This window comes from Lemur catta, chromosome 1 (genome assembly GCF_020740605.2).
Source record: "Lemur catta isolate mLemCat1 chromosome 1, mLemCat1.pri, whole genome shotgun sequence".
NCBI lineage: Eukaryota > Metazoa > Chordata > Mammalia > Primates > Lemuridae > Lemur > Lemur catta.
Window position 1 is genome coordinate 107,267,640 of NC_059128.1, and position 21,413 is coordinate 107,289,052.

The 21,413-nt window shown below is 53.3% G+C and overlaps 1 protein-coding gene across 5 annotated transcripts; it reads left to right on the plus strand.

The window, feature by feature from the left end:
- Nucleotides 1–1,952: 1,952 nt before the first annotated feature.
- Nucleotides 1,953–20,719, plus strand: PWWP3A (PWWP domain containing 3A, DNA repair factor). 5 transcript variants are annotated; one of them, XM_045542880.1, is made up of 14 exons: nucleotides 1,953–1,988; nucleotides 3,236–3,366; nucleotides 3,919–4,004; nucleotides 5,113–5,183; nucleotides 6,727–7,593; nucleotides 8,642–8,743; nucleotides 10,870–10,940; nucleotides 12,343–12,419; nucleotides 12,905–12,965; nucleotides 15,170–15,245; nucleotides 15,660–15,710; nucleotides 16,348–16,784; nucleotides 18,709–18,797; nucleotides 20,310–20,719. In XM_045542880.1, the coding sequence occupies exons 2-14, from the start codon at nucleotides 3,310–3,312 to the stop codon at nucleotides 20,368–20,370; spliced, it is 2,106 nt and encodes a 701-aa protein (XP_045398836.1). In that variant the 5' UTR covers nucleotides 1,953–1,988; nucleotides 3,236–3,309; the 3' UTR covers nucleotides 20,371–20,719. The 5 variants fall into 5 exon arrangements, with proteins under 5 accessions (XP_045398836.1, XP_045398872.1, XP_045398864.1 ...); XM_045542890.1 differs by lacking the exons at nucleotides 1,953–1,988; nucleotides 16,348–16,784; nucleotides 18,709–18,797; nucleotides 20,310–20,719 and adding an exon at nucleotides 2,299–2,372 and having other exon boundaries at nucleotides 15,660–16,278; XM_045542901.1 differs by lacking the exons at nucleotides 1,953–1,988; nucleotides 15,170–15,245; nucleotides 15,660–15,710; nucleotides 18,709–18,797; nucleotides 20,310–20,719 and adding an exon at nucleotides 2,298–2,372 and having other exon boundaries at nucleotides 16,348–16,505.
- The last annotated feature ends 694 nt before the right edge of the window (nucleotides 20,720–21,413 follow it).

Genomic DNA, 21,413 nt, shown 5'->3' on the forward strand with positions numbered 1-21,413 from the left:
CCTGTCCTCAGTTTTATTTTTTGACCCGATATACCATTTCCACGCAGGGCTGGTGACATGCCTGGCTGGGCCACACACACACCACAAAACCATAGGGGCTCAGCAATAGCAGGGGACCTGTTTAGGCCCAGGTCGCAAGGCCATGAAACCCACCCTGCTTCCATGTGTTGACATGGGATACTCTCCCTCTGGGTTATGTAACAAATAGCAGGGTCAGTAGTCCCCCCTTATTGGTGGGTTAGCTTCCATCGGTTTCAGTTACCTATGGTCTGAAATTATTATTTTTTTTTTTTAGATAGAGTCTCCCTCTGTTGCCCAGGCTACAGTGCCGTGGCGTCAGCCTAGCTCACAGCAACCTCAAACTCCTGGGCTCAAGCAATGCTTCTGCCTCAGCCTCCCAAGTAGCTGGGACTACAGCACATGACACCATGCCTGGCTAATTTTTTCTACATATTTTTAGTTGTCCAGCTAATTTCTTTCTATTTTTAGTAGAGACAGGGGGTCTTGATTTTGCTCAGGCTGGTCTCGAACTCCCAAGCTCAAGTAATCCTCCTGCCTCAGCCTCCCAGGGTGCTAGGATTACAGGCGTGAGCCACCGTGCCCGGCCCATGGTCTGAAATTATTAAATGGAAAATTCCAGAAATAAGTATTTCTTAATTTTTAAATCGTACACTGCTCTGAGTCATGTGATGAAATCTCGTGATGCCCAGCATCTCAAGTAACTTTTATTTCACTTAATAATGGTCCCTGAGACCAAGAGGAGTGAGGCTGGCAAAATTCGGATATGCCACTGCCAAGCCTGGAAGCGCCTCCTTTAAGTGAGAAGGTGAGAAAGTTCTCAACTTAAAAAAAGAAAAGGAGGAAAAAATCCTACGCTGAGGTTGCTAAGAACTACGGGAGAAACGCATCTTCCACCCGTGAAATCATGAAGAAGCTACAAGCAGCCTGGGCTTGTTTTGCTACCGCACTTCCAACTGGAAAAGTCCGGGCCCCAGCCAGATACCGGGCTCCCAGAGGTGGAGGTGGACTTTAGTCTTAAAAAAGACAGAATCAGGTCCTGTGATCCCAGCACTCTGGGAGGCCGAGGCAGGAGGATGGCTTGAGGTCAGGAGTTCAAGACCAGCCTGGGCAACACAGCCAGACCCCATCTCTAAAAAAAAAAAAAAAAATAGAAAAATTAGCAGGGTGTCCTGGGACACACCTGTAGTCCCAGCTACTTGGGAGGCTGAGGCAGGAGGATCGCTTGAGCCCATGAGTTGGAGGCTGCAGTGAGCTGTGATGACGCCACTGCACTGCAACCTGGGTGACAGAGCGAGACCATTTTAAATACAAAAATATAAGAAAAGAAGATGGAAGAGGCATCACATCTGTGGGCAGAGACGTGACAGGAAGGGGCTCCGCCTGCGCATTCCCTTTGGGTTAGGGTTAGGGTCAGGGTCGGGATTGGCCCCTCTGCAGTTCCAGGCACCAGCTGGGAGATCCGGCTACCGGAGGAAGAAGAGAACTGCGGTATTCGGGAAACTGCCCCAGTCTGTGAGTGCGAGCGGGCGCCTGGCTTTGGGGCGGGAATGAGGTCTGCCCTGTGCAGGGGCGGGAGGCACCTCGGGAACTGAAAGGTTCTGGAAGGTTCTCTGAGTGTGTGTGTGGGGGGGGGGGCAGGGTCTCAGAGTGAGAAACCAGCCCGGCCCGGCGTCCGTCCTCCCACTCGGACCCGCGGGGCCGGCGTCCGGGACCCGACTGGAGACAAAAGGACCTAGCGCCGGTAGAAGCCACCCAGGCCGCCGACTCCCCTCAACTGGAAGACCCGGGAAAGCGGGGCCGGCGCGGGGCGGAAGGGGCGGGGCCGGAGCAGACGGAGTCGCCGTCAGGGCGGAGCCGGCACTCGGCGGGGCGGGGCCTGGCCCCGCGCGAGGCAGGCCCCGCCCCCGGCCCCGCGGGGAGCGGCGGCAGCGGCGGCAGCGGCGGCGGCGGCGGCGGTAGTGGAGGCGGTGAGCGCGGGCGGCGTGGGAGGCGGTTGGCGGGCGTGCCTCTTCCGTTGGGGCCACCGCGGCCTGCTCGTCAGGGCTCGGGGCGCCGCGCTGGGCAGGGCCAGGCGCCGGGTGAGCCCGGCGGGCTGCGGCCCTCTGGGCCACGGGGCGGGGGCTGAGGCGGCCGTGCCGTGCCGAGAGGGGCCTGGGGGGAGGGGCGGCCCCGCCGCGAAGCCTCCTGCCCGGACCGCGGGCCCGGGCAGTACGCCTGGATCCGCGCCCGTCGCCGCCTGGGCCCCACTGCGGCCTGGATCCCGGCCCCGCTGCCTGGGCCCCTCCCCCATGCCTGAACCCTCCGGGCCCCGTGCGGCCTGGATCCTCACCTCTGCTGTGACCCTCCCCATGGTGAAATCCCCTGTCCCTGCGCCCGAACCCCCACCTCTGCTGCTGTGATCCCCCCATGGTTAAATCCCCTGTCCGTGCGCCCTAACCCCCACCTCTGCTGCTGTGACCCCCCCATGGTTAAATCCCCTGTCCCTGCGCCTGAACCCCCACCTCTGCTGCTGTGACCCCTTCTCTGTTGCCTGGACCCCTCCCTATGGTGAAATCCCCTGTTCCTGCTGCTTGAACCCCCACTTTGCTGTGTCCCCCTCCTCTGTTGCCTGGACTCTGCCCCATGGTGAAATCCCCCCACCTCTGCCACGGAAACCCTCCTCCCTGCTGCGGTGACACCCTCTTCTGCTGTGAGCCCCTGTATTCTGCCTGAACTCCCTTACTTCCCCTGCTGCTCTCGTTAACCCCCCCATTGCCATGACCACCAGTCTGCAGCTGTCCCTGCCCTTTCGGGAGCATGGCAGCCGAGAGAGCAGTCATTTTTCTCTCTTAGTTTTCTGTGCTGTGGTCAACTGTTAACTCCCCAAATAGGGGAGGGTTGTAAGCATTGATTGTTTTTAAATGTCTCTCCTGCCCAGGTCGCAGGCATGCTTTCAGTGCAGAGATGATTTATTCAGGAGCCTTTTAAAAATAATCCAGACAGAACCTTTGGGAGGAACTGTGCCGTATTTTATTTATGAAAAAAACGCAGGCACCTCCCTGGGTACCACAGCCAGTCACTTCCGTTTGTCAGTCTGCTTTTTGGGCGACCGGCATCTCAATGCAACATTGCAGAACTGAGGATGAGCCGGGCTAACCTTTGCCCGTGAGGATTGTGTCTGCATGAACATGGCAAGCGAGCGATTTTATAAACCACTGTGCAAATTTTGTTGCAGGGCACATCGGCCGTCAGACCTTGAAGTACTTTGTTTGTGCCAAATCATTACCGCTTGCCACATGAGTCTAAATCATGGAGGATGCCAAGTATGTCCTCTGCAGATGGGAAAAGCGATTATGGCCTGCAAAGGTGACAGCCGTTATTCTGTAATTTCAGGAATTAGAAATGACTTTCTGATGACAAGTAAAATCTTTATTGGGAGATACCTAGGAGTTGGCTTCAGTGAAATAATTGAGCTGGAACGGTTGGCACTGATTCTCAGTCCCTGCATAATGGGGTTTTGGTCTAGTGCTTACAAGGTTACACTTCCAGAAGTGTCTTTTTTTCCACACTAAAAAAAAAAAATTAACAGTCTTAGCTATAAAAAGGCATGTCGGGCTCTAACTCAAGGAAATGTCTGGCAGGGAGCCCTGGGATAGTAAATGATGGTAGTATTTCAGGGAATCTTTCCAGCAATTGGGTAGAAAGTGCTACACTGCAAGGCAGAAGCCCAGGTCCTTCTCTTGGTCTGCCTTGTCCCTCGGTTTCCCCATCTGTGCAGTGAGGGAGTTGGACTGAGTAGCTCTGAAATCCCATAGTTGGATACCTTAAGAATTACTTGCTGTGTTTGCATTTTTATGTTGCCACTGATTCTGTTCTTGTCAACTGTTTTAATAACAAGGATTTTTTTTTTAAACATAGGTGTTGGCCAGAACTGAGACTTCAACAAAAAATAAGAGGAAAAAGGAATTTTTTCTAGATGTTCAAATACTCTCCCTAGAGGAAAAGTTAAGTGTTATGTTTTTTTTAATACTGTTGTTTTTTTCTGTGCGGACTTCCGATACTAAGTTCCCTGCCTCCCCAAAAAAACAAGGCCCACTTTTAAGGGCGTATTACCTGCTTAGTTATTCTAACTCATTAGCGGTCATAGTAACTTTACAAGGGGAACAGTTAATTTAATTTTATGTCAGTTTGGAAATTGAAGATCTAAACAAGGTATTCTGTGAGAGTTACAGAGGGATCTGTGCCAAAATTGAATAAATGTAAATTATACACAGGGTGAACTCTCTTTGGGATTAAAATAGGGATATTTCCTTCCCAGGGACCTTTGTGTCTTTGTTTGGGAAACCTGTGTGACAGGCCCATCAATTCTGAAATATCTGGATTTTGAGCCTGTCAAATTATTGAGCATTCAGAAGGCAAATAATTGATCATCAGGCGGCACGTTATTCTCCTTGAGAGTATCTGGTGGTGGGAAGGTGTAGATCATCTGGGGTGGTGGTGATTGGAAGGCCCAGATCCTATGCAGTGTGGCACTGGCACGGGAGAACTCCCAGTTCTGAAGGGAGCCGCCTGGCTCCCTTGCTGCTCTTCCTTGGGAGCTCTCTGTGCCCCACTCCTTCCTACTCGTGGATCTTCAGAGCTGCCTCCTAAGCTTGCTTGGCCCCAGCTCACACTTTCCCTGCGGCTGGGAAGGTAATTGAATACTCGAGTTTAAAAGGAAAGCACATCCTTTTAAACTAAAACACACCTGCTGGGCTGTAAACAGCTTTTAGTGACATTATCATCTACTCTGAAAATCTAACAAAGGAGTTATTTGTGCAGTTGAAAGTCAGATTTGCCTGATAAAAGTCACAATTTGAATTCATTTTTACTCTTAAATCCAGCCAACCTTTTCTGTCTTAAAAGGAAAAAAAAAACCACATGCACCCAGGGTCCTTGCTGCCTGTAACCTCAGGCGTGTGAATTCCTAGTTGACTGTGACTTTTGGTTTAAGTGGAAGGTTGAGGAGGAAAATGAATTTAATTCTTTTGTCATCTAAAGAAAAACATGTTTGAAAATGTCTCTGTGGTGGCATTGGCTGGTGGCGTGTAACAGTCGATTCTGTCTCTGCAGAATTAAGGTGAAAAGCACAGACGTTGAGGTCCTGAGGAAGTCTCAGATTGAAGCCATTGCCTCCTCCTTAGGTAAGAGCGTGTTTCCAGGTGACCATTGGGTTTCACAAAGTGAGAGTTTGAGGGAACAGAGAGACTCAGCTTTCTAGGTGAAAATTCTCCCTATTCACCACTTTTTTTCCGTACAAGGGAACATGAACCCCTTGAACTGAAGGAGAAGAAAAAATGGATCTGCTTCCTTAAACCTTCCCACAATCTGCCCCTAGAACCAGTCCTGTTCTTTGTCCCAGCGTGGTCAGGGTGAGCATCCGTGTTCTCCAGTGTGCGCAGGAGGTGGGCCACGCTGGCTCTCCTTTTCTCTTTCCTCATCCTACAGTAAGACTTCTAGATGGTTCTGTTGCTCCCTGGCCAGTCTGGTCTCAGCCCAAGCTTTGAGAAGCAGCTGGTTGTGTGTTTGCCATTTGAGAGCGGAGCCCAGGGGAGGAGGAGTTGGTGGCTGCCCGTGATGCGTAGGTCCTGTGGTAGGTGGGCACCAGGCAGGGCCAACGTAGGACTCTCTGCTTCCCACGCCCTCTGCATTTTGTAGGTGAGACAGACCTTGCTAAAGCCAGGCCAGGGACGTGCTACCCCCACGCCCTGGGAGCAGCAGTGCCCACCTAGTCTCGCAGTTCAGCAAACCCAGATGTGGCCGTTCCTTCCTCTTCCCAAAGTGGGAGCATTATTCCAATTGCCAAGAATTGTTTGTCTTGTGAAAAGGTGGACCAGAATTCCTCCCGTTGGTGCTTGTAAAATAAGGCTATTTTCCTGTGCCTCCGAGAAAAGTGGTTGTTTAGGGCGGGCGCCCTTCTGGACACCTGAGGCAGGCTGACCGTCCTCTCTCGTGGCCCCTTCTTCGTTGGCCCAGGTGGTGTTGGGGGGCTGGTTATTCGTGGGTGCCTTTAATGTTAAGCAGGGGAAACTGTTTTGATTGTGGTATTGTACCCGCTAAGTCGTGATACTGCATCCATCATCTTGTTCAAATAAATAGCTCCATATCTACGTGTCAGAATGAATAAATAAAACTATTGCAGCAGGGAGGTTGGGCTGCAAACTAAAGGCCCACGATGCTCTTTTCTGGATTTGAAATGCCCTTGGAAAGAAGTATTGAAAACTTATCAGCCCACAATGAGTCTTTTTAATCGGATATTCCTTGTCCCCCTCCCCCCCAGACCAGGAATACATTGCCAGCAGAGTTCTTTATGTAGTTGGCTTTGGTTTTTATTGACCCTGATTGAATTTGAAATTGTATGGCTGAGAGAGGATTTGCAAAACATTTGAATACATTTTGCTCATGGTATTGTTTTGTAACTTGGAGGAATTTATCTTTTTAGCCAATCAGGTTAAGGTCAGTAAATTTGTGTTTTAAAAAAATGAAGCCTCGAAGTCCTGAATGAATAGCTGCTATTTTGTGGCCTTGTCTCCTTTCTGAGGAAATGTAGGTGAGAAATGTGAGTCTCCCCCTGACCCATCCAGGCTCAAAATCCAGGGGTCGAAGTTAGACAAGTATGCTGTCAAAGCAATGCCGTGACAGCGATGCCTGGGTATCTGGACATAACCAGGCGTTATTTATTTTCAGTCTGTGGGGCCTCGCAGAACGAGGTTCCTGCTGCACCTCTGGAGGAACTGACCTACAGACGGTCACTTCGGGTGGCTCTGGATGTTCTGAGTGAGAGAGCCAGTTTGAGCCAAGAAGGCTCTTCAAGGACAGTAGGAACGGCTCCATCTCGGAGAGGGAAGCAGCCCACGGAGCCAGCCCCCTCACTCTGCGATTCGGACTATTCCCCACCTCAGGGGAGGAGGGCGTGTGTACCACAAAGCCTGTCAGGTCCATCCCCTTGTGAAAAGGACCGCCGGTACAGAGCGAACCACAAGAAGGGGCTCTGGAAAAGTGCACACCCTGGAGGCCTGCTGGCCCCTGCGGCTGGAGATGGTTCTCAGGATGGCAGCGGGGCCAGAGTGCACGACAGAGATCAGACTCTTGCAAGTAAGAAGGGAAGAAATTCTGCACAGAAGCCCAGCCCGTGCCAGAAGGTGCCTTTGCCATCAGAGGGAGACAATGGCAAAGAGAGTGAGAGAAAGGGAGGCAGCTGGACAGCCCCGTCCCCCACCTGCAGGGTCAAGGAAGATGATCCGTGTGCCAGGGCTGAGGGCCGGGACTCCAGCCTGCCACTGGGCAGCCTCACGGTGCCCCCGGGCCCTGCGCACTTGGTCTGCTCAGAGGCTGGAGAACGTTCATCCAAGAGGCCGTGCCTGGATGGTAGCCAGAGGCCGCCAGCCACTTCGCTGGAGATGGGAGCCGAGGGGCCCGAGCTGTCCCCCAGGCAAGGGCTGAGGGAGTGCATGACCCTGCGCAGCGCTGTCAGACCCAGCCAGCCTCCCCCACACGCTCCCGCCGAGGACACCAGAAGTCTCCATCTCCCGGATTCTAGGAAACTGGAGGAAGGTAAAGTTTGTTAGGGGAGGACGAGGTGCTGGGAGCGCCGGCAGGGTGGAGTTGTGGTTCCCCCCACAGCCAAGTTCTAGCAGGCGTTTGTGTATATTTAATGAGGTCTTGATGAGATTGTTACCAGAATAGATTCAGAGCAGAGATTTCTTCATTCATTTTTGTTCTTCTCCGCACTGGGCTACAATTACTTCAACTTCTCCCAAATATTTGTGTTTTTAGTTTTGTTGGAAGTGTAGGGCAGGGCGAGGAGGCTGGGGTGGAGGGTGGCAGCTCGACTGCTGGCGCCGGCAGCGGGGAGCGTGTGGCTGTGCGCAGGCCGTGTCTGCGCCCCGGGGATTAACTCTTTTATTCGTAACTCTCGCAGAAACAGTAATGCATTCCCTCTAAATGGGGCAGGAATCTCAAAAGTGATTAACTCATTTAAAAGGCTCCTGACTTTTTAGGATTCCTATGTTGATGTGTTTTTGTGTGGTGGCCGCCACGCACCGAGCTAGCACTATAGCGTCCCACTATTTCTGAAATGCAGGCTTGGAAACGTTAATGACTGCACGGTCAGCCGTCCTAGGATCTGTTCTCTATAAACTTGTTACTAGATCTGTCTTTAGTGCACACCCCTCTCCTGAGGCCACCTCCTTAGCAGGACTGAAAGCTGCTGGGAGCCGACATGTGTCTTTCGCCTCTCTGAAGACACAGTGGCTGCACCCCTGCCCTGCCCTGCCCTCTTCCCTGCTCCCGGCGTCCATGGAGTGCTGCGGCCCGGCGGAGTAAGCCATGGGGACAAAAGGAAGCCCACCCAGAACACACACGCAGTGTCCCGGCCCCCGGCCTGCCTCTCTCGCTTTCACTTGCGACATGAAAGGCGCTCTCCCTCTTCCCTGTCGAGTATCTTTCTCTAAAGCGACTTTAGGCGAAGCGCCCTGTTTGAATTTGGCAGTGTGGGATCTTTTCTTTATGCCTTGGTGGTCATGTGTCACAAAGAGCTTTCTTGGGATGAGTCATTGAGACAGTGTGGTGACAGTGAGAGTCTCCCATGACATTGTTGCAGACCTTCAGTCTTCCGAGGAGTCCATGGAGTTCAGTTCCATCAACTCCATCCTGGAGGAAGACGAGGATGATGAGGAGCCACCGAGAATCCTTTTCTATCATGGTAAGAAGTGACCACAGAGTGGCCTTCGGAGGTAACGCTACAGTCAGCAGCAGCGTGGGCTAGTGTTCTGAGACTGTCCCTGACATCTGCCTCTGCAGGTCTTTCGCTATTTGATTTTTCTGCTGTTGAACTGAGACCTGGAAGGGATCTTAAGAAGTGCCACTTTGGTCCTCTGTCTCAGGAGTAAGGCACACAAAAGGGAGCACAGGGCTCCTGGGAAGAGACGGCCCTGCCCTCCCTATTAGACACTGCTCCTTTGCTACCCTTCCTCACGTCCCTGTAGTGGGAAGGAGGGATGGCTGGTGGGGAGACGGTTGTCGCCATTGCTGGGGTGTGGCCGCTGTCAGCCTCCTTTGGCGATGGCGTCTGGGCATCTGACCAGGGAGGCAGGGTCTCCGGCCCCTCCCATAAGCAGCTGTTTGCACCAGAGGGAAACCTGCCTTTAGGTGCCACGGAGCGTCTGTGGAAGGGGTTTGAAATGAGACCCAAAGGTTCCAACCAGCAGTGAGCAGAAAGTCAGTTTGCTTCATGAATGAAGTAATTTAGAAGCAGTGACATTTTTAGACTCACCCATTAACCATCCATCTTAACCTAGTCTAACTTTTTTCTTTGAGCTTTTTTGTTAAAAATTATAGATTCACAGGCTGTTGCAGAGATAGTGCAGGGGGTCTGGAGGGCCTCACATGCGGTTCCCCCACGGTGACACCCCACGAGACTGCAGGGCAGTCACACAGCTGGGAAGCCGCGTGTGCATGCGGTCTTGTTATGTAGTTCTTTTTTTGTCCAAAGTGCTTGAATGGTTTTCCGTCATTGAATGAACTTACTTAATTACAATTTTGCATTTTCCCTTTTTTCACCTGATGCTAACCCAGATTTTTTTTACTTTTCCACATGATCTTCTAATCCTTCTTAGTGGTGACTGGTTATTATTTTTAGGGGTGGCAAGTTTTCACTCACTGAGTCCTGCCTCACCCATTGGGCGTGTCTGGGCTCCAGGACCACAGGTGCTACAGGGCCCCTGTCCTGGGCTCCAGGAGACCGTTTTTGTGGGATCTGTTCCCAGAGTGGGGTCTGGCCGCAGAGGAGGGCGCTGTGCCTTCCCCAGGGGCCTTTCCACCCCCACCGCCCCCAGCCAGGGTCCGGTTGCCAGGGCCCAGGTGTTTGCTCTTTTGTCTGTCGGTGGCTTGAGCTGGTTTGCGTCTGGCCTTGTTTTTCATCTGTCAGCCAAGCGTGGTCTGAGGAGTCACTGACAGGCCTCTGAATTGGCCGTTTGTCTGCATGGCCCCACCTGGTGGGAACCCGTGTGGGTCGTGTGGGGAGTAGATGTCTTCCCCAGCTTGCCTCCACTTTCATTTGGTCTTATTTTTTTTTTACCTTATAGGCCTTTTGATTTTTCTAGAATTAAATATTCCAGCGTTTCCTTTCTCCTGCAGTGTCAGCTGGGAACCTTTGTTCCGTGTGTATAAGAACAGCCTCTATTTTCTCCTAGTGTTTCTGGTACTTGATTTTTTTTAATTTAATTCATTCATTTTGGTTTTTTTTTTTTTTGGTATAGAAAATGTAGTTAAATTTTATTCATAAATAGTTTTGTAGTTATCTCTTGGTTTCAATAATTTTACCCCATTTTTAACCCTAGTTTCTCAGATAAGCCTTGTAGGAACTTGGAAATTAAGTTCGTGGGTTTGGATCTTTATTGTGTGCTCTTAACCTTATTTCTGTTTCGTACACACTCTTTCTTGATAGTGTCTTATTTCGGAGTAATTTTAGGTTTACAGAATTGTACGTAGAGGACAGAGTCCCACCTGCCCTCGCAGCTTCCCTCCTGCTGCCCCGCACGTTTGTCCCATATGAGAAGCCAGCACCGCACCATGCTCTGAACCGTTGCCATTCTGTTTTGCTGTCTCGTAATTGGCAGTTAGTCTTAAGTGACACGAGTTACAAATCTATCTGCTTTTCAAATTCTCTTGATCTTTTAAGTGAATTTTGTTAAAATGAGATCTAAACAATATCACAATAATCATGTTTTCTCAAGCTGTTGCACTTGGTGCTTGATGTGGATCTGACTTGTCTATTCTATCTTTTGTTTTTCTTTTTTTTTCTTTCTTTCTTTCTATTTTTAATTCTAGAACCACGTTCGTTTGAAGTAGGAATGCTAGTCTGGCTTAAATACCAAAAATACCCCTTCTGGCCAGCAGTGGTAAGAACAATCTCGTCTGTCTTTTAAGAGCAGTTAGTCAAATCCCATGAATTTTATTCCACTCGTCCTCAGTTCTTGATAATTTGACCTGAGTTTATGTTTTCATTAATTTGTCATTGCTGGGGAAAAACAGTAGGTTTATTAAAAAGATTTCTGGGGACACACTTACCTAAATAAAGGAATCTGGTCAGTTTGGCACGAACAGGTCACATTTTTGCCAGGCAGGCTTAGAAAAACCTGCCTGAAAAAAGTGTTAGTGATTTGTTCATCTTAAATACTGTGTGTTTCAAATTTTTTTCCCCATGAGAGCTCACTAATTTAGATTTTATGGTAGGGATGGGTGGTATGGATAGAAACGGATATCTGGCACCCTGTCACGGTTCCTGGTGCGGGTGGTGAGGTCGGGTGTGCACAGCCCTCGGCCACGCCGTCTGCACACCCGGCCGTGGTTTCAGTGTCGCTGTAGGGAGGCACCTCCCGGCCCTGCCTCCCCTCCGGCACAGACAGGGTTCTGATCATTCTAGCTAGAGTTCTTTTAATTTTCTTTTAGAGACAATGATGTGTAAATCTAAAAGGTATCTGCTCTGCGGTAATTAAGAGATGCTTTTGCTATTTTAAAGATTCTTATCTCACTAGAGCCACCAATACCTCCATATGACTCTGGTCACAGAAAACATAGACTTGAACTTGTTGCGGTGTTTGCTGGACACGATACATGGGTTAAACACATTCGTAGCAGAACCAGGTGCCTCCTGGCCAAGTCTTTGGGGGCCCCTCCGTCGGTGCTCAGCACCCGCATGACCTCCTTCCTGCACCCTCATTTCTGTCAGTTCATTGGGTTCCTGCCAGGCTAACAAGTCACTAATGTGACAGGTTCCTGGGGTGTGAGAGCAGGCGGCCTTGCCCAAGACCCAGCACTGTGTGGCCTTGTTTTCCCACCGTAGCCCTGGGAGGCCATGGGATGGCTGGGCCGTGGAGGGAGGCTGGACCCATGGCCCCTCTCGTGTGGCCTAGGCTTGTTCTTGGGCCTTTCTGAGTTCACTTCACTCATCCAAAAAATGAGGAGACTAAACCTGCCCTGCTGAGCTGCTGGGAAAGTCGGTGGGGACATTATTTAAGGAGGCAGCTGGCAGTGGCAGGTGTGGTTCCTTTCACTGAGAAACCAGAACAGACCTAGCCGACTCTGCGCAGAAATAGAAGTACTTAAGAGTGAGGCGTGGGCAGAGCTCGGGGCATTTCGTTGCTGTGGCCTCTGCCAGGGTTGCCCCAGATCTGGTGGCGTTGCCTGTGGCCGTGTTTTGGCTGCTCACGAGGCAGCCACATGAGGTGATATCAGAGAAACAGTCACAACCCACCATCTCTTCTTCGTGTTGATGCTTTGTTTCCTTGGATTTGCCCACAGGTCAAGAGCGTCAGGCGGCGAGACAAGAAAGCCAGCGTGCTTTTCATCGAAGGAGACATGAACCCGAAGGGGCGGGGGTAAGGCCACTGTTCCTTGCTCCTTGCGGTGGCCCCAGGTGGGGCCTCGAGGCTCTTGGGGCAGCAGATAGGCCTCAGCCCCTGTGCTGAGCCCGGCCAGGTGCCTTCCAGCAACTTCCCCCTTGCTAGGAAGGGAAGCCAGCAAAGGCTGTGTGCGAAGGAACCGGCCAACACTCTGGTTTCAAACCGTACTTGCTGGCTGTGAAAGATGGTAGATGGGCCTTGCCTTGGACCCCCATTCCCCAAAACTACAGCAAATCTGATCTGTGTTGGGGCTGTGAAGACAGCGTCCGTCCCCCCCGAATTCGGCCATTTTGTTAGTTGGCCAGTCATTTGCCAGTCGTTCCCTGCTCGGTCCCTGATCCTGGGACGTGTAGCCCACGTGGGGATGTGCCCTCACGGCTGAGGGACTGTCTCCCTCGACAAACAAATGCATTGAGTGAAGTTCCTGCCCGTTAACGATTCCGCCTCTTTGCTTCGTCAAGGATTACGGTGTCTGTGAAAAGACTAAAGCACTTCGACTGTAAAGAAAAACAGGCGCTTCTGGTAGGTGGATTACTGCATGCACTTGCCTCTTTGAGTGGTTTATTTTGTGACTCGTGAATGTGGAAAGTCAGGAGAGTGGCACTTGGAGCTGGCACTGCACCCACTCTGACAACTTCGGGCATCGGTCACAACCCCCTGGGAAGTTCCTGCCCTGTTTCCCCATTTATAGGGAAGGAAACCGAGGCCTGGGGTGGCGGGCAAGGCTGCAGCGGAGAGGTGGGTGCAAGGCCAGCTCCTCCCTTGGCCAGCTGTCCCCAGGCCGCCCTTTGGGACAGGGCACCCAGGTGGGAGCCCCTTGAGGCTGGAGCGGGAAGCCCAGACTCTGGATATGAGCCTGACGGTCCACAGGTGTCACGTGGCAGGCGGTCCCCCAGAGCAGCTCCCTACGTCCGTGCATCTGTGGTTGGCTTTTCTCGTGTACCCTGCGGACAAGCTACATGGAGTTTGTCCAAGTCAAAATAGTCTGTTTCAAGTTTGGAAACCCTCATTTCATTGTAGCAGCTTTAAAAAAAAACAACAAAACTAGAACACTGGGGTAGGTGGATGAGGGGTTCACGGGGTCCCTGGCAGCTCTGTGCAGTTGTTTTTGCTTTTCAGGACTTGGGTTAGGCCTCCTGTGGGCGGGGGTCTGTCCTGCTCTGCCAACTGACTGCAGCCTCAGCCACCCCGAGGGCGGTGGGTGTGGGTAGGCTTTTCCTGTCTTAATGTGTGCCGCTGTGGGAGGTTGGCGCCCATGTCACATCCGGAGCCTGTGCCTCCAAGGGGACCCGGCTCCCTGCTGGCCGCTTGGTTTGTTCCCTGAAGCTGTTGGGGCACCCGGGGTGCTGGGAGGGGCGGCGGCCACGGTGGGCCTCGTGCCTCTGAGACACTGACCAGTGGCCTGGCCGTGCTGAGGTCACTCTAGGAAGTATCCCTTTCACTCTGGGGCCACTGAGCTGTGTCCAAGACTAGAGGGACATGGGCAGGAGGAGAGCAGGCTCCTTGTTGTAGCTGTGTGTGTCGAAACACGTGGAGGATGGGTTGTCTCACACCAGGGTGCGGGTTACAAGGACACAGGATTGTCCTCAGTGCCCCAGGATGCCGACAAGGTGCCCATGGCTACTTGAGCAGTCAGGCATGTAGGTCCCGAAGTCTGGTTCATGTCAGTGGTAGTAAGTATGGCCCCCAAGGACTGGTTTTGGGGAAGCAGTTTGTTAGGTAAACACTGGGGGCTGCCCGGCCGGCGGAGATCTTGGGGTGCCAAGCCTCTTGGCTCCACGGGCCGGTTACCCACCTGGGGATCTGTGGGGCTGCTCTGTCACCTTCTCTAAGGATCCGCCCGGCTGCCGTCCCAGGTGCCGGCCTGAGCCTGGCCAGAGCCACAGCTGCCTGCACCAGCCCGACACCTGCCGAGGGGTGGGCGCCCCCAGTGCCCTGGCGCAGGTGCTGTTGGGAAGGCTGGGCTGGGACAGCAGTTGGGACGGTAGGTGGGGTTGGCCCAGGTGTGTCATCCCGTCCCAGCTCCTTGATTTCACCTCAACGCCCCTGCTCTTTGGTGGCTGGTGGTATCTTGGGTCCAAGTTGCAGCTGTCAGAGGTGGACGGACGGGGCTGTCATCCTTTTTTTGCTGGTGAGGATGGGGAGGCCTGGGCGCATCCTGGCGCTGACACCCATCCCTACCCCGGGCTGGCCCGCCTCATTCCAGGCAGTGCAAGCAGGCACAGGCACCTCATAGAACGAGGTGTTTCATGCCGTGTTTTATTTTTATTTATTTCTTACTTATTTAGAGATAGGGCCTTGCTGTGTCACCTGGGGTAGAGTGCAGTGGCATCATCACAGCTCACTGCACCCTCCAACTCCTGGGCTCAAGTGATCCTCCTGCCTTGGTCTCCCAAGTAGCTGGGACTATAGGCGTACGTACGCCACGGTGGCACCCTGCTCATAAGACTTTTTGTGTTTTCTCTGTCTGATGATATATTGGCCACACCTGAGGTGTTTTGTGCTGTCCACGCCGTAGGACTGGCCCAGCGAGAGGGGCCACTGGTGGGCATATTTTGAGGAGTTCGGGGCCCGGACCTGGGCCTGGTGCATTTCTGCCAGGCCCTTAACAAGAGAGGAAACCGGGGCTCGGAGGTCAGGTCCAGGGCTCCGAGAGTGGCCTCTGGAGCAGGTGCCTGGGCAGCCCACTTTGCTGCGCTGATGCCTGCTATGGGGTCTCGTTGCAGAACAAGGCCAGGGAGGACTTCGACCAGGCCATCGGCTGGTGCGTGTCCCTCATCACCGACTACAGGGTCCGGTTAGGTGCGTGGAGGCTCTGCACGGCCCAGAGCAGGGGGGTGGCCATTCCCCATGGTGGGCGGAGGGCAGGCCCCTGGGCGGAGTGGACACAACTGGCAGACACGGAAGACAGGGTTTCCTTTCAGTGAGAGATTTGGTTTCCGTCCGTCCCAAGTCTGTGGTCGGGAATTTATGAAACGTGGCCTTGTTAGTAAAATGCGTTGGTGTCCTCTGGTCCCCCCGGGAGACTCATGCCCGGCAATGTTTCCCCGGGGTGGCGGGAGCAGCGACCGTGACCTTGACACCGTCGTGGGAAGAGGTGTCTGGTTCAGGCTTAGACTGAAAGTCCCCCAAGGAGGTGTTTTGGTCCCAGAGCCTGGAGGACATCTCCAGAGTCACCTCTGTGTCTGAACGTGGCTCCCCCTCCTCCCCCTGCAGGTTGTGGGTCCTTCACTGGCTCTTTCCTGGAGTATTATGCTGCCCACATAAGTAAGTCTCGGGCCTGTCTGTGGAAGTACGAGCTGCTTCTCAGCCCCTGAGAAAACGGTCTTCAGTGTCTTGGGCTGTGACAGTGGGTTTATTGGCCTTGGGCCATCCACATCCACACAGAACTGAGCCCCCCAGGATGCGGTGGGGCTGCTCCCTGAGTCTGGCCTGGGCTCCTGGGCACGTGAGCCACACACCCTGTCCCTGCCGAGGCTGGAGGCCGTCACTGAACGCTAAAGCATTTGACCAGCACTTCTCCTTGCCTGTGCCACATGTCGGTGACTGAGGGCACAGGGTTCTCCCTCCCCCCCGACCCTGGTAGAGGAGTGGAAATAACTGTATTGATTCTTCATCAGTGGGGGGGTGCTCTGCTCTTCAGGGTTGAACTTGGCTAAAGGGCCCAGTTAGCCAGGAAATACCAGGGATCCCCCCCAAAGGAAGAGCCTTCACGACGTGGAAATTCCTCTCTAGAGGCTCTTGGGGAACCTGAAGCCCTTGGAGCCACCCCTGGGTCCTAGACCCCCCAGCCTCGGGCAACCCGAGTGTGGCTGGGGAGAGTGTGACATTTGCTCAGTGGTAGTGGGAAGGCGGCAGAGACCTGTCCGCCCAGCGCTGGCCCCCGGTGGTGCATCCTTTGCAGGCTACCCCGTGCGGAAGTCTATCCAGCAGGACGCCCTGGGGACCAGGTTCCCACAGCTGAGCCGAGGGGACCCCAAGGAGCCAGAGGTGGACAGCGCCCTGGGACGGAGGCAGCCCTGTAGGAAGGTGCTTCCCGATCGCTCTCGGGCTGCCCGTGACCGGGCCAACCAGAAGCTGGTGGAGTACATTGTGAAGGCCCGCGGCGCCGAGAGCCACCTGCGTGCCGTGCTAAAGAGTGGGCGGCCGTCGCGCTGGCTGGAGACCTTCCTGAACTCCAGCCAACCTGTGACCTGCGTGGAGACGTACCTGGAGGACGAGGAGCAGCTGGACCTGGTGGTGAAGTACCTGCAGGGTGTCTGCCAGGAGATGGGCAGCACCGTGCTGACGCGCACCCACGGCGACAGGATCCGGTTCGTCCTGGACGTGCTTCTGCCCGAGGTGACCGCTGGGTACATCTTTAGGGGCTCGGGGATTACATGCTGCGTTTGAGGATGGGAGCTGTCTGGGGTAGAGGTGACTCGGGCTGGAGGAAGCTCGGTTTCCTGAGCACATGAAGTGTACCAGGGCCGTGTCCTGGGACGCCCGGCGAGAGCCGCAAAACCGTGGTTAGGATGGTCCATGATCTTGGACTTCAGCTGGGCTGGGGCTTGGTGAGGTTTATGGCTGGAGCGTGAGGGAGGCCCACTGGGTGTCTGCATGAGAAAGATGTTATCAGACTCAAAACCATTCACCTCCATAACTGGAAACTTCCACACAGATACAGAAAGAAAATGCACAGTCAGCCCTCATGAGCACATAGGCCCCCTGGGATGATTTCTCTGGGCAAAAAAAACCTCAAACATTTTTCACCCGTAAATACTGTAGTGCGTTTCTTTAAAACTGGGCATTTCTGTCCTGAGGGGACTCTGGGTGAGGTCTGGGGACATTTTGATTATGATTGGGGTGGGTGGAAACACCTGCAGGGCCCAGGACAGTCCACCCCAGAGAATGCCCCAGGGGAACCTGCTCTCCACCGTAGCACAGCACTGTTACTTCACCTTAAAGGTTAACAGTGATTCCCTAATGTCAGGTATCTATCGTGTACTCAGATCCTTATATCGTAGCTTTCAATTTTTTTTTTTTTTTTTTGAGATAGTCTCACTCTGTTGCCTGGGCTAGAGCGCCATGGCGTCAGCCTAGCTCACTGCAGCCTCCAACTCCTGGGCTCAAGTGATCCTCCTGCCTCAGCCTCCTCAGTAGCTAGGACTACAGGCATGTGCCACCATACCCGGCTAATTTTTTATATATATGTATTTTTAGTTGTCTAGGTAATTTCTTTGTATTTTTTTTAGTAGAGATGGGGTCTCGCTCTTGCTCAGGCTAGTCTCAAACTCCTGAGCTCAAATGATCCGCCCGCCTCAGCCTCCCGGAGTGCTAGGATTACAGGCGTGAGCCACTGCGCCCAGCCTCAGTTTTTTTGTTTTTTTTTTTTTTTTTTTGAGACAGGGTCTCGCTCTGTCTCCCAGACTGGAGTGCAGTGGTGTCATCACAGCTCACTGCAGCCTCCAACTCCTGGGCTCAAGCGAGTTTGCTGCCTCAGCCTTCTGAGTAGCTGGGACTACAGGTACCACCACACCCAGCTAATTTTTACATTTTTTTGTACAGACAGGGTCTTACTCAGGTTGGTCTTGAGCTGCTGGCCTCAAGTGATCCTCCCACTTCGGCCTCCCAGAGTGCTGGGCATGAGCCCCTGCACCCGGCCTTAAAATTTTTTTTTTTTTGAGACAGAGTCTTGCTCTGTTGCCCGGGCTAGAGTGAGTGCCGTGGCGTCAGCCTAGCTCACAGCAACCTCAAACTCCTGGGCTCAAGCGATCCTACTACCTCAGCCTCCCGAGTAGCTGGGACTACAGGCATGCACCACCATGCCCGGCTAATTTTTTCTATATATATTTTTAGTTGGCCAGATAATTTGTTTCTATTTTTAGTAGAGACGGGGTCTCGCTCTTGCTCAGGCTGGTCTCGAACTCCTGAGCTCCAGCGATCTGCCCGCCTTGGCCTTCCAGAGGGCTAGGATTACAGGCGTGAGCCACTGTGCCCGGCCAAAATTTTTTTTTTTTTTTTTGCAGTAAACTTACAGATTTTTTAAAATGCACTTGTGTGTTTGGGTCTTGCCTTTCATTCTTTGGTTTCAGTGACATAAACGCATCTCTAGCCCACACAGTAGCATTGTGGATTTTATTTCATAGCCTTCATAACAAGCAGAGGCTTTGTGTCTGGAGGCCGTAGCTGGCTGCACTGGCCCTTCACGGTGTCCCAGGCACGTGCACCCCACGGACCGGCCGGGCATCGCCGGCCACAGCTAAGCTGCTGTCCCCTCTTGCAGGCTATCATCTGCGCGATCTCTGCGGTGGATGCGGTGGACTATAAGACGGCGGAGGAGAAGTACATAAAGGGACCTTCGCTGAGCTACCGGTAGGCCGCTCCGAGCGCTACTTCCAGATCGTTCTCAGTTCATGTCTTCAGGGGTTTTGTTTCTGCGCCGCTGGTGGTTCTGGCTAGAGCTGCCCACAGCCCACTCTTCCTTAAAACATACATTAGTGAAGGGCCAGGGAATGGCCACAGGCCCCGCAGAGGCAGCGCTGGATGTTCCTGTCCTGTAGGTGGATTTGGTGGTGGTCCAGGGTTCCGGAGCTGATCAGTGGTGGCAGAGTTGGACACATGTCCAAGGCCTGCGGCTCGGCCACGGCCTTCCCTGGGGTTGCCAGCCTCGGGGCCCAATCCCGTGGCAGCTGCATATGGAGAGTGCTGGTCGCGTGCCCGGGCGTGTCCGTCCTAATCTCTCTGCGGGGCTGTTGTTTGTATTTTGAACTTGTTTTCCTCTTGATCCAGCCTATGGCTGTGAGGCCCGTGCAGCAAGATTAGGAGGCAGCAGTCACCCCAGATGGTGTCTGGCCAGGCAGAAGAATGCTGTGATCAAGATGTTTCTCTCACATCGGTGTGTTTAGCTGCCTTGGATGTTTGGCCCCAGAGCCCCTAATCCCATCTCTGGGCTCAGTGCCAAGCCCTGCCGGAGTCAGGCGGGGCGTGCGGGCAGCAGCAGGCCGAGGCCAGGGCAGGGTCTCCATCCAGGCCAAGGGGGCCAGGGCTCCCGCCATCACAGGCACATGATCACAGGGGCTCCCAGGAGAGCCATGAGTTCTCCGCAAGGCAGGAGGAGGTGTGGCCTCGGGGCCGCCTACGGAACCGTCCAGAGAAGAGCAGGGCAGCAAGTGAGGTCCACTGTCTACCTGGGGCCTCAGTCAAGCTTCTCGGAGCGCATCAACATCCTGGCACCGGGACCAGTGGCTCCAGTGGCCAGACGGAATGTGAATGCATCTCTAGCCCACACGATGGCGATGGCGTTGTGAGGGAGGTCCCCTCCCTCCTGGTGTCCTTTTCGCCTGGGAGTCACAGTTGAGGAGTTGTGCACAGGCCGACTATGTAACCGTGCTGCGCAAGGTCGTGGTGTAGGCCGTCTCCGCTCCTCCCGCCGTCTCTGTGGCTGCCTCTTTCCAGCCGCTGACGTGGCTCCAGGTGTCTGCCGGTCAAACATCAAAACCAACATCCTGGTTTACCTGTGTCCTGCATGGCCCTGTTCCCAAGGGGCTGCTGGGCACTCGATTGTTAATGTGATTTTTCTTTACAGGGAGGTCATGTAGTAGGAACAGTTTGATACTTCATACTCTTTCTGAAAATATCTTTAAAAAAAATTGTACTAAAATACACACAACAAAATTTACCCATCCTAACTCTTTTTAAGTGTACACAGCTCAGTGGCATTAGGCACTTTTGCGTAGCTGTGCGGCCGTCACCATCCTCCATCTCCAGAACTTTCTCATCTTCCCAGACTGAAGCTCTGTCCCCATAAACAGGAACCTTCCTGTTTCGTACTCTTTAAAACACAATGATGAATGACTAAAGTGAAGTATCTTTTGTTTTCTGAAGGGAAAAAGAAATATTTGATAACCAGCTCTTAGAAGAAAGGAGCCGGCGCTGTCGGTGGTGAGGAGGCTGCTCCGCGGCAGGGGGGTCCCGACCGGGCCTGCGCCACTGGAGCCCGGGACGCGCCATCAGGCCCTGATGTTCTTCGGGAAGCGGAGCCCGGGGCTTGCGTTTGTGCTGGATCTGTCTGGGTTGTCCTGGTTTCCACACTTCTGAAAAGTGTTTCATTAACGTACCAAAAGCCAGTTCTGTTTTCCTGGCACTTTGTGTAAGATGCATTTCCTGAAACATTTTAAAAGGACAAAAATAGATGGATGGTGTGTCCTTTCTTGTGACTGTACTGTGTGATTAACAAGAAGTGGCGTTTGTTTTCTATGCATCTCGTCTGATATTAAATGGGAGTTTTAAAAAGGTGTCTGGTATGAATACATCACTGCAGAAACGTCAGTGCGTTCCTCCGTTTTTTTTTTTTTTTCCCTTTGTGTGATTTCCACTTAACATGGTTCCTGAATGTGCTCCTGTGTTTCTGAGGAAACAGTCTTGGAGGAGGAGCCGGAGACAGGTGGCTTCCTCGTGTGTTGCGGTTGCTGCCGTCGCTTGCTTGGGAGAAGGAGCTGGGCAGGCGCCTTTCCAGTGGCCTCTGTGCCCGGCTCCAAGTGGGGAGGGAACAAAGGCTGGAAGGTCGCGGTGCAAGAAAACTAGCTCTATCCTGTCCTCTGTCCTCTGTCAAAGGTGATGATTTTACTGGTTCCAGCCCCAGACGGTGCCCCAGAGAATCCCATTTCCCCTGAGTGAAGTAGCCCCTCCCAGGAATGGAGGCTTCCCTGCGGCACCTTGGCACCTCTTCAAAACATCGGTTTTAAAAAAGACGTGCACAGGGCGAGAATTTCAAAGCACAGAAAATCACATTGGTGTGGCCAGAGTCCACCTTCCCTGGCCTCCTCCCCACCTCCCTGTTTGCCCCTTGCTCTCCGGCCAGGCTCACCGAGCCCACTCACCCAGCAGACTTGGCCCTGTGGTCCCCATTTCAGGGGTGCCCTGGGACCCCGAGTCCCTGAACCCAGCTCTGCCTTCCATGCAGTCAATCCACCCCACCAGCCCCATGCG

Excerpts from the sequence above, each read along its gene's own strand:
- PWWP3A (XM_045542880.1), top strand. The coding sequence starts at position 3,310 with ATGGAGGATGCCAAGTATGTCCTCTGCAGATGGGAAAAGCGATTATGG. Across the intron at positions 5,184-6,726 it reads AGCCATTGCCTCCTCCTTAG|TCTGTGGGGCCTCGCAGAAC; the intron begins GTAAGAGCGTGT and ends ATTTATTTTCAG. Across the intron at positions 12,420-12,904 it reads ATGAACCCGAAGGGGCGGGG|GATTACGGTGTCTGTGAAAA; the intron begins GTAAGGCCACTG and ends TGCTTCGTCAAG.